At 54.6% G+C, this 11,244-nt stretch overlaps 1 protein-coding gene across 1 annotated transcript; it reads right to left on the bottom strand.

Moving 5' to 3' along the window:
* Positions 1-4,227: 4,227 nt before the first annotated feature.
* On the bottom strand, positions 4,228-9,820 carry TMEM92 (transmembrane protein 92). The gene is made up of 5 exons (XM_017540122.2): positions 9,653-9,820; positions 6,243-6,268; positions 5,390-5,464; positions 5,033-5,228; positions 4,228-4,834 (listed from the first exon to the last, which is right to left on the bottom strand). Exons 1-5 carry the CDS (start codon positions 9,719-9,721, stop codon positions 4,721-4,723), a joined length of 480 nt encoding a protein of 159 aa, XP_017395611.1. The 5' UTR covers positions 9,722-9,820; the 3' UTR covers positions 4,228-4,720.
* Between the last annotated feature and the right edge of the window lie 1,424 nt (positions 9,821-11,244).

Here is an 11,244-nt window from a genome sequence, read left to right as displayed (position 1 = left end):
GGATTTGAGGGGCCATCGAGGGAACTCAGAGCCTGCTTTTGGCTGGGAGATGCGCGTCAGGCATCCAAGAGGAGGTGTGAGGTGGTTACATACGTGGATCTGGCGTTCCAGGGAGAAGTCTGGCGGGAGAGAAAGCCTTGAGAAGCCGCAGATCGGGATGACAGCCACTCGGGAATGGACAAAGATGAACACCAGAGACCCAGAGACAGACCTCCGGGGCAGCCATCCCCGAGAGAGGGCGGAGGAAGAGCGGGAAGGGAAGGCTCCGGGGAAGGAGAAGGCTGCGTGGAGGAGGGAAACCGGGGGAAGGTGGAGTCAGAGAAGCTGGAGAAACTCGCAAGGAGGCTGTGGCCAAGTGTGTCAAATGCCACTGAGACGCGGCCGGGGAAGGAAGGGACCTTTGCTTCGGCAAAGGTGATCTGGACGAGAGTCATCTCCTGTCATGGTGGGGACAAAGGGCTGATTGGAGCTGCACAGGATGAGTGGGGAGGAGGGTGGTGGAACAGCAGAGGCCAGAGGTGCTGGGGGCCTCCAGGGAGAGTTTCGAACAGATGGAGGGCGGGGCATGTTATAAGCGATGATGATGATTCGGGACGGGGAGAAAGGCTCTGCAGAGGCTACTGCGGGGCGGGGGGCGGGGGGTGCTGGGGTGGGGGCGTCGGGGGGTGCAGGGGTGGGGGGAGTGCAGGGGTTGGGGGAGCAGGGCTGGGCCCTAAAGAGGGGTAGGGCTGGGGCCCAGTGCAGGCTGGAGGAGGGTGACGGGGCTTCCACTGTGCTCTGTGGGGGAAAGAGGCCCGCGTGGATACAGGGTGGCAGGTGTGGGGGGCGGCAGGGTGCGGAAATGTGGTGTGCTTGTGTGGTTGCATCCGTGTTCTCTGAAGCCTGTGGTGGCATTGCCCGCTGAAATTGAGGCTGGGGGTGCGGGAGATTTGCAGTAGAAGATATGAGATTCGTCATTTTAAGAGCGAGGAAGTGAGACTGTGAAGGAGCAGGAGGAGCCGAGGGGCTGAGTGGGACTTGCAGGGTTGGGGTTTTTTTTTGTTTTTTGAGAGGGAGTCTTGCTCTGTCACCAGGCTGGAGTGTAGAGGCACGGTCTCGGCTCACTACAACCTCCGTCTCCCAGGTTCAAGGGATTCTCCTGCCTCAGCCTCCTGAGTAGCTGGGACTACAGGTGCTCTCCACCACGCCCAGCTAAGGTTTCACCATGTTGGCCAGGATGGCCTCGCACTCCTGACCTCATGATCCACCCGCGTCGGCCTCTCAAAGTGCTAGGATTACAGGTGTGAGCCACTGCATCCGGCCACTCATTTAATCTTCATTCATTCATTCCATCTTTCATTATTCACTCATTGGGTTTGAGCTACTAAACCAGCCATGAGGGATGAATTCTCAGTCACTGTGAAACTGCTCATTCACCCAACCAACCAGCTCACTGTTTCTCTCATTCTTTATACACCTCATAAGTCCTGCAGAGGTCTGACTTGTGATCTTCCCCTGCTCCTCGTATGTCCGGCAGGTGTTCAGGCTTTCCCATGTCCATCATGTGTGTATCCCCTGGGTCACATCCATGTCAGGTGGGTACCACAAGTCTAAAGTCCTCGTATCTTCTTCCGCATACCAGGCCTGATTAATTTATCAGTTGCCATTGATCAAAGTTCACAAGGCGAATCTTCATAAACTTCTAAAGTTGCCTACCATTTCCAGTAAACAAATCTCTTTACATTTGCAAAAGCAATGCTTGCTGATTGTAAAAACACACAATGCCAAGGCATACAAAGTGAGAATCCCCGCTTGCAATCCGCTACCGACATCCCACTCCTGGTGCCAACAACTGTTGTAAGTGTGGGGAGTGATTGGTTCATATCCTTTTAGATCTTATCTGTATTTTGCAAAAAAAAAAAAAATATATATATATATATATATATATATAAAGTAAAATACGTATGGGTGATATCCTTACAAACTGAGATCATAGGCTTTTGTTCCGCAACTTGCCTTTTCTCTAACAGTAATGAATACTTTGCAGGGTTGCAGCTACAGATTCTTTTATTTATTTATTTATTTATTTATTTAGAGATGGAGTTTCACTCTTGTTACCCAGGCTGGAGTGCAATGGCGCGATCTCGGCTCACCGCAACCTCCACCTCCTGGGTTCAGGCAATTCTCCTGCCTCAGCCTCCTGAGTAGCTGGGATTACAGGCACATGCCACCATGCCCAGCTAATGTTTTGTATTTTTAGTAAAGATGGGGTTTCACCATGTTGACCAGGATGGTCTTGATCTCTTGACCTCGTGATCCACCCGCCTCGGCCTCCCAAAGTGCTGGGATTACAGGCTTGAGCCACCGCGCCCGGCTACAGATTCTTTTAATTTTTTTTTCTTCTGAGATGGAGTCTTGCTCTGTCGCCCAGGCAGCTGGAGTGCAGTGGTGAGATCTTGGCTCACTGCAGCCTCTGCCTCCCGGTTTCCAGGGATTCTCCTGCCTTAGCCTCCAGGGTAGCTGGGATTACAGGTGCACGCCCCATGCCCGGCTAATTTTTTTGTATTTTTAGTAGAGACGGGGTTTTGCCATGTTGGTCAGGCTGGCTCTTGATTATTTTAAAAGGCTGCGTAGGGAGCTCCGCTCTGGTGGCACAATGGGTTAGTGCACGGTATTTATATTGAGCTCTTCTGCATGAGCACTTCTGAAGGCTCATTTCTAGAAATGAAATTGCCAGGTCACGTGCATTTTACATTTTAATGGATACCCAGTGCCAGACATAGTGCTTCCTACATAGCAGGAGCTCTGTAAAGATCTGTGGCATGACTGCATGGTGCCAGATGGCCCTCTAACAGCTGATAGCATTTCCACTCCCAGCAAGGATGACCAGAAGAGCCACAGAAGTCTCCATTTCTGTCACCAGGTCACAGCAAAACTAGGTTTCAGAACGGCCACTTTCCCTTGGGTTACTCTGCTACTCCACAGGAGGAGTTACAGGCCCTGTGATGAAAGGAAGGCAACGTCCAGGCCGAGGGTAACTCCTCCCAGGTCTCCCAGCCCATTGCTCAACATCCTCCCGCTATCACGGCGAGGGCAATATCAGCTCTGGGACTTCTCTAATTGGAACCAGACACATCTATGCAAAAACCCATGTTTTCTGCCACCCCTGACCAAGCCCTGAAACTGAAGGGAAACTCACTTACGCTTGGGCTTATTCTCTTATGGCCGACCTGGCCACTATCTTGTCAGTAACTGCTGCACTCCTGGCGCCCTATCTCCAGAGAGCCCACACCTGGACAGTCCCTTTTCCTGGCATCTTTGGGGCTACCTGTGCCATCATGCTATCCCTAGCTCTGCCACCTGCCTGTATCCTGATGCCCCCGAGGATGGGCATTATTGGGAGAGCACTGAATGAGGCACCCCTTGTTGGCACACCAGGGCCAGTTCAATCATTCTGGGAGCTTTGGCCAGCACTGACTCGGGATCCTCTGCCTGGAGAAGGAGGCTAGCATTGAGTGGGTTGTGGGGGCACAGTGCAAAGACAAAAATCGGGGTGGAGGCGCCCAGCCCCATCTGAGTCCCAAGAAACTGGCACTGTCTCACCCCACTCTGCATGACCACGTCAGGCCCCCATGGGTCGAACCCCAGTGAAGACTCTCCCATGCTGCTGGGGTGAACATTCTTTCCCTTGTGGGTTAACTCCCACAGGTGGGGCTGGTACAGGAGGGTGGAACCTGCCACCTCCTCCCTTCCCTATAGATTCCAGGGTGGGGCCGTTCAAGGTCTCCTAAAGCCCCACTCCACAGATGCCCAGCCCCACCCACTGCTCTCTCCTGAGCTCCTCCCCACCCCCACCTTCTCCTAGCAGGTGGTTTCCAGGGTTGCTTCCTGGATCTAACCCCTTGCAGTCAACTTCTCACCAAGTCATGGTAAGACAGCCAGAGAGCTGGGCTCCATGTCTCCCAGGAAAGCCTTGGGCAGAAGGGATTGGGAAACCCACACAAGGGACATGCCTACCCCATTTCCAGGCTCTTTGGCAAACAGAGACATCAAAAAACGACAGCCAAGGCATCTAGAAAGAGCCTGTCCCCAGGGGCGACCCACAGATGGGCTGTTCTTCCAGACCTGGAGGACTCATCAGTGGTAGGATTTCGGCGCAGCGACCCCATCACCGCACCCCCCAGCAGTGCCTGGGCTCACTTCTCCATGCACCTCCCCACACAACCAGAGGCAGGCTCTCAGCCGAGCCAGTAATGTTCAGTGAGGACATCTGTTTATCATGTGTCGCGGGAGGGTACAATGAGCTCTCTATTCAGGTAGTACTGGAAGTTGGCTCAGAGCTCATCCAGTTCAATCTCTCACAGGTATAGAAGTGCCCTGATAAAATGTCAGAGCTGGCTGTCCAGTCAAGATTTGCATGCCTCCAGAAATGGGGCTCTTACTACCCCTCAGAGTAGTCCATTCTGCTGTTGGGCACCTCCAATGGCTGGCATTCTCCTCCTGGCAGCCTCTTTCTTGGGTTGGGGTGTGGGCCAATACTGTCACTCCAGCCTAACCCTCAGGACAAGAGAGGCAGATAGGGTGGAAACAGAAGCAGAAAAAGCAATAAGTTAAATCCAAGAATGAACGCAGAGGTGGCAGGATGGGCAGGGGCACTCCTGGGGTGCCAGCAGTCTCTAGCTTGATCCAGGGTGCACTGGGGAGGAGGCTGCTGACGGCAAGATTCCAGGCAGGAGGTGACTCAGAAGGCTGGGTTGTCAATGCCCCTCTGGTCCCTGGTATATTCTTCAGGCCTAAAGCTGTAGGGAGGGGGTGGCTCTGTGGGAGTTGGGCCCAAGGTAGGCTTCAGAATCACCTGCAGGAAAAAGAGGGAGTTCAGTTTCCTGGGCCCTGGCCCTGGCCACTACTCCCCTATGCCAGCTGAGGCATGGTTACCAGGGAGAGGGGTGGCCCAATGCTGGGTGCAGAGTGCCCCCCAGGGTCGAAGGGCCCTCCACTGTCCCCGCTGCACAGCCAGCCAGAAGCAAGGTAGGGATGGTGATGAGACACCCACCTCACTGTAGGGGGGTGGGGATGCAGAGAAGGGTGCTCTGACCCTCTCTGGGGGGATGATGTAGGGCAGTTCCGGGGGCTCCCGGCAATCCATTGGGGTGTCTGGCTCCGGCTCTCTGCAGTTGCGACAGAAGCACTTAGCCAGGCCACAGATGCAAAAGAGGGACACGATGACCAGGAAGATGATGACGAAGATCCTGGGGTGGGGACCACCAAGAACACCCTGAGTCCCCAGGCCACCTGCCACACCTCCCTGCTCCCACCACCCACACCACTCCCTCAGCAGGTGCCTGGCCTGGCCCTGTGTGGACCAGACCCCTCCAAGGACTGTGTCCAGAGGAACCAGCCCTGGGCTCACCTCACAGGGCCAGGGAAGATGTCGTTCTCCTGGCAGCAGCTGTCGCCACAGCATTTGAATCCTTTGGGGCAGGTGCTGGTTGGAGGGCACAGAAGGGGGAAGGAGAAGCTGTTGGCACCAGAGTGGAAAGGCAGAAGGATCCTAGCCTCCCCAAAATACACCATATGCTCAGGGCATAAGCTGCGCCTTAGTGGGGTAGGGCGTACAGGCCCCTCTGAGCTCAGCAGGACTCTGGGGAAGGGCTTGTGCGCTCGTGCCCGGTACAGCTCCCTGCTGGGCCCCACGCCCCTTATCTGTAACACGGGTGGAGGAAGTATCCTTTGACCTCAGCAGGCAGGTGTGGGGATGGGGCATTGCAGTGGCCACTCTAAGGAGGTGCAGGGGAGCAGGCCTCAAGGCATCGCTGGCACCCGTAGAGCATGAGGGGTCAGGGAACGGGTGCTTTCAGAACACCTGGTGCCGACCTAATGGAAACGCTTTTCTGCCCATTGACCCTTACCCCCGCCCCCACCCCTGTGCTCAGGCTTCTGGGATATCTATATTAGGGTTAGCCCCCTGCCTCCAACCCAGGGGACCCTCAGAGGGGAGACAACCTGGCCCTGCAGTAGGAAGCACTGGGGTCAGGCTTCAGATCTGCCCCCAAGTGTGGAAGTCCTGAGTTTGTTGGTGCAGGGAGAGGGTGGGGTCTCCCTCTTTGGTTGGGAAAGTGGGGGGACTGTTTCTGGCTGGATTAGGAGTGTGTGAGGATGGATGGAGTTTCTGGCCCCCCAGGCCCCCAAGGCATGCAGGGCGTGATTTGGCTGTTCCTCCCCCATCCCTAGATCGGCAGTTATGGCCAAAGTTCCAGACTTACAAGGAGAGACCACATCTGGCTACAACCTGTGGAAGAAGAGAGAGGTCAGGGGTCATAAACTGGGGATGCCGGGGTGGGGCTCTACTCAGGTGCTGCCCAGGTACCTCACAGCCCGCAGGTCCCCAGAAGACTCAGCCTCTTCCTGCAAGCCCCTCCTCACCTCACTCCACCATGTTCCCAGGTGAGTGCTTGGAGCCCAGCTGACCCCTGGCTGGCCCCAGCTCCCCTTCCTCTCTCACCATATTTCATCATTCCCCCCTCCCGTCCCCCGCCCCCACCCCACATTTATAAGCCCATCCTTTCTGACCACCCTTCCAACCTGCCTTCTGCCGAGACATCCATGGCCCAGGGCACTGGCGACTTTCCTTATCCCACCCTCAGTCACTGAAGACACTGAGGGCAGAAGGACTCTTCCTATAATGCAAATCTCATCACCAAAGAACCTTGCTGGAAGCCCACTTCGGTGGCTCCCTGGGGTACAGACCCCACCAGTGAGCAGCTGCCACTCCCTCCCCTTTCTCTTCGTCTCACACACACCCACTGGAAGTTTTCTGAACATATCTGGGTGTTTTACACCTGTCTGAGCCTCTATTCATCCTTCAGATCCCTGCCTAGGGGATTCCATGCTCTGCAAAGCTTCCAGGACCCCGCCTCCCAAACCTCCCTCTTCTGTACTAGGTCTGCAGGGCATCCAGGGCATCTTACAGAATTTCACCCCATTGATAGCAATTATATGTCAAGGCCACACTGACTTGGAACACTCTTCTCGGTGGCTGCAGGGCAGGCTCCGCCCCCTCCCTCTCTGCCTTATTTAAAATGATAACCACTCTCCTTCCCCTTAGTGTGCTTAATTTTTTTCCACATCTCTTATCAACATCTAACATACTTTATCTTAATTGTCTATCAGTTGCGTAAAAGGCAAACTCCACGAGGGCAGGGATTTTTGTTGCATCACTGTTGAAAACCCAATAGTCCAGAATGAATGAATAAGCATTCATCAATTACCTGGTTTCATTTCATCCTGGCCTGCTCCCAGACTGTAGGGAAGGGATGTAGGTGCTGGAACATAGGAAATGGGTGGTGGGGGAAGGTATCTGTCACCTCACCCTAGCCCTGGGACAAACAACCAACGCTAAAAAATAGGAAGCCAGCTTTGGCAAAACCACTATTATCTTTATCTTTTTCTTGTTGTTTTGTTGTTTTTGTTTTTGTTTTGAGATGGAGTCTCTCTCTGTCTCCCAGGCTGGAGAGCGGTGGTGCGATCTCGGCTCACTGCAACCTCCGTCTCCCGGGTTCAAGCAATTCTCCTGCTTCAGCCTCCTGAGTAGCTGGGACTACAGGTGCATGTCACCATGTTGTCCCAGGCTGGGATTATTCACTCCTAAAAGAAGATGAGGGAGCCTCCTCTCCCCTAGGGAATGAGTAGAGAAACAGCCCCAAAGAGGGTGGGGACAACCCCAGGGTCACCCAGCACTGGAGGGATTTCACCGTGTTAGCCAGGATGGTCTCAATCTCCTCACCTCACGATCTGCCTGCCTTGGCCTCCCAAAGTGCTGGCAATAACATTTCAACTGCAAGTCACAACAGTAAAGATAAGAATACCAGTGATAGCCAATAACAGTTGGGGTGATTCCCCTTTTCCATGCTCAGTTCCAGGCTGAGTAACTTCTCACAGGCTTTGTACCCTTGTGGGGACAGGATCTAGGAAGGAACCCCTGCAGGTTGGCCCAGAGAGGGTGAGTCTTTGAATCCAAATCACACAGCACACAAGAATGACTACAGAATTGGAGACAGGCTCTGGGCTCACTGGTTCATGCCTATAATCCTAAGCATGTTGGGAAGCTGAGGTGGGCAGATTGCTTGAGTCCAGAGTTTAAGACCAACCTGGCCAACATAGCGAGGCCCCATCTCTATTCTTTAAATTTTATATACACACACACACACACACACACACATATATGTATGTGTATATATGTACACATATATATACATACATACACATAAGTATATAATTTAAATCTCTATATACACACACATATATATAATTTAAATATATTTAAATTATATGTGTGTGTGTGTATATATATATATATATATATATATATATAGAGAGAGAGAGAGAGAGAGAGAGAGAGCTTGGAGACAAATCAAGGGATCGATCCAGGCACTCAGCAGCACCCCTTCCCCCTCAGACCTCACTCTGTCCCTCATCCCTCTTGGACCCCAACTAAGAAGTGACGGATAAGTAACAAGTTTAGTAAATTAGTCTCAAGGTCCGGTTTGGGAGAAGTAACAAGTTTAGTAAATTAGTCTCAAGGTCCGGTTTGGGAGGGGAGGAGCTCATCTCCCAGATTGCCTCCTCGCATTTTAACCATGGGGTAGTCTTGTCTGGGGTGGTTCAGAGGCTGAGTTTTATGGAGCTTCAGGGTGGTCTTGGCTGGGAGTGAGTAATTCTCAGCTTACTCAACTCCAGAATTGAGAGCATTAACAGCACCTTGCCCCTGAGGTGGGCAGGTGGGGTAAAGCAGAGGGTGCCCAGCCCAGCATGGACACACACTGACTGCCCGATGATTTAGAAGAAGCACCTTGCTCACTAACCCGGGTCCACAGAGGGGCTTTGGCAGAGCCACTCTGAAAGCTCAGCCTAGATGTGTGAGGGGGTCCTGTTCTGGAAGCAGGTCCTGACTTCCGTCTGGTTCTTAAATGGAAATAAGTCACAAATGCATTTTCTAGACCCTTGTCTGTTCCTAGGACAATCACCCATACCAGGGCTGGATTGCCTTCGCCATCACCTGTAGCGTTTACCTGGGAGGAACAGAAGGACCGAAGAAGCGCTCAAACCCTGCACCTCCCTCGCCAAACCACAGATTTCAGAGGTCACCCCAGCCTTGGTCAGGCAGCCAGGTCAAATCCCACCACAGGCTGGGATTACTCACTCCTAGAAGAGGATGAGGGAGCCTCCTCTCCCGTAGGGAACAAGTAGGGAAACGGCCCCAAAGAGGGTGGGGACATCCCCAGGGTCACCCAGCACTGGAGGAAGAGAGCTGGGGCTATGTGCTGGTGCAAGTGTCCAGACCTCAAGGGGGGAAGGAGCTGGAAGCACAGGCTGAGACTAATACGGAGTCCAAAGTCCCTATTCACAGCGAGGTGCTAGGTGTCAGATAGGTGGTAGGCAGCGGCCAATTCCCACCACAGGATCCCCCTCAGAAGTGGGAGAACCCAGGCTCTCCCAGGGCCTCCTCCGCTGCCCCCACCTCCACCTCCACAGCAAAGAGAAAGGAAGTTGCTAATTTCGTGTGGTCAGGAGGAAATCCTGACAAGGCGAAGGCAGCGACCGGGCTCCCGAAGCAGTCTCCTGACCTACAAGGTTAGGGCCGGAAAGTTCAACAACCTTACCTCCCAAGTCTCACCTTTTGGGGGCCAGCCAGCAGGCTGAGCAGCAAGGTGGGCGCGAGGCCGGGGACCCACGCTTGGGACATCCTGGCATGGGGGCCACTGAGCTTTCCTGTGTAGAGGAGGTGGGGCTGCGACCTCTCCCACTTCACTCCACCTGCGGGGCACCGCCTCGGGATGGGGCGGAGCTGCACCGGGAGGGGCGGACTCCGGGCAGGGAGGGCCTGGGAGTAGGAAGGGAGGAGGAAGCGAGGCGCGGAGGTCTCGGCTGGGTTTTGGGAATTGGGAGGCGGAAAAGATTAACAGATTTTTTAAAAAAGAAGTACCGGCCGCGGTGACTCACGCCTGTAATCCCACCACTTTTGGGAGGCCGAAGAGGGCGGATCACTTGAAATTAGGAGTTCGAGACCAGCCTGGCCTACATGGTGAAACTCTGTCTCCACTAAAAAGACAAAAATTAGCCGGGAGTGGTGGTGGGCGTCTGTAATCCCAGCTATTCCAGAGCCTGAGGCAGGAGAATCGCTTGAACCCAGGAGGTTGCAGTGAGCCGAGATTGTGCCAATACACTCCAGCCTGGGCGATAGAGACACTTCATCTCAAAATAAATAAATAAAATAACCAAAATTTAAAAAGAGGTGGGGTCAACTCAACACCGCTGAGCTGGGCCTTCCTAACCCCAACTCCTCCACTCCTAAGTGTCCCAGACTCCGGGGAGGGATGCAGGGACTGGCAGGAGTGGGAGGGCAGACACGGAAGTTCCTTCTCATCTGGACTTCTGGATCTGGTGAGAAGTCAAATGGGGGCAGAGGTGGAGGGAGGCAGAAGGTGAAGGTTCTAGGGTAGACTTTGAGGGGTTATGGTTGGGGGATATCACCCCGTTGGGTTTTGGCCAGAAAGGGAGCGAGAGGTCAGCCTGGCTGATTTCAGAGTGACCTGAGATTTCCGGTCGAGGAATAAAGACCAGGAGCACAACTTGGGTACCCTCGCGTCCCCTCCACTCTTGAAATCCTAAGGGGAGGTGTTGGTGTATTTCCTCCCTTTGACAAAACAGGAAATCAAGGCCCCAGGGTTTAAACTCACCCCGGGGTCCGCAGCTGGGGCTGGTCCTCAGCCAGGACCGCGGGGGTGCGGAGGCCCATCCAGATTCCTGGAAAGACGGAGCGGAGGCCGCCCCAGTGCTGAGCCCCCGGCGGCCGCCGCCTCCGCGCTCCAGGCGCGGTGCTTCCGGGAGCGGCCGGCAGATGGCAGCGTCGCCCAGCGCGGGTGCCCGGGAGCCGGGAGGGGCGTGGCCGGGGCTGGTGGGCGGGGAGCGCTGGGCCAGGGCGGGACAGGAGGGGTGCAGCCAGGACCCCGGGAAGGGGGCGAGGGGGCCATGGCGCGTGGGGCTCTGTTCCCTGTTCCGGCGAAGGGGGAACCCTGAGAGGCTCAGCGTCTGGTCCTTGGGCGCCCCCTACTGTGTCGCCAATCTGTCCCGACCCCTGAGAAATCTCTTTCCTTGCTCTGCCTCTCAGCCGTCTCCCTCCTCTCTCCCAGTCACGTTCTCTGCCCTCTGTTTAACCCCTCCGTGTCTCTCCTCGTTCCTCCGAGCCTGTTTTTCTGTCCCTGTTTC

Source organism: Cebus imitator, unplaced genomic scaffold, assembly GCF_001604975.1.
Source record: "Cebus imitator isolate Cc_AM_T3 unplaced genomic scaffold, Cebus_imitator-1.0 Scaffold123, whole genome shotgun sequence".
Taxonomy (NCBI): domain Eukaryota; kingdom Metazoa; phylum Chordata; class Mammalia; order Primates; family Cebidae; genus Cebus; species Cebus imitator.
The sequence above is the reverse complement of the archived record's forward strand: the minus strand, read 5'-3'. Positions and strand labels throughout refer to the sequence as shown.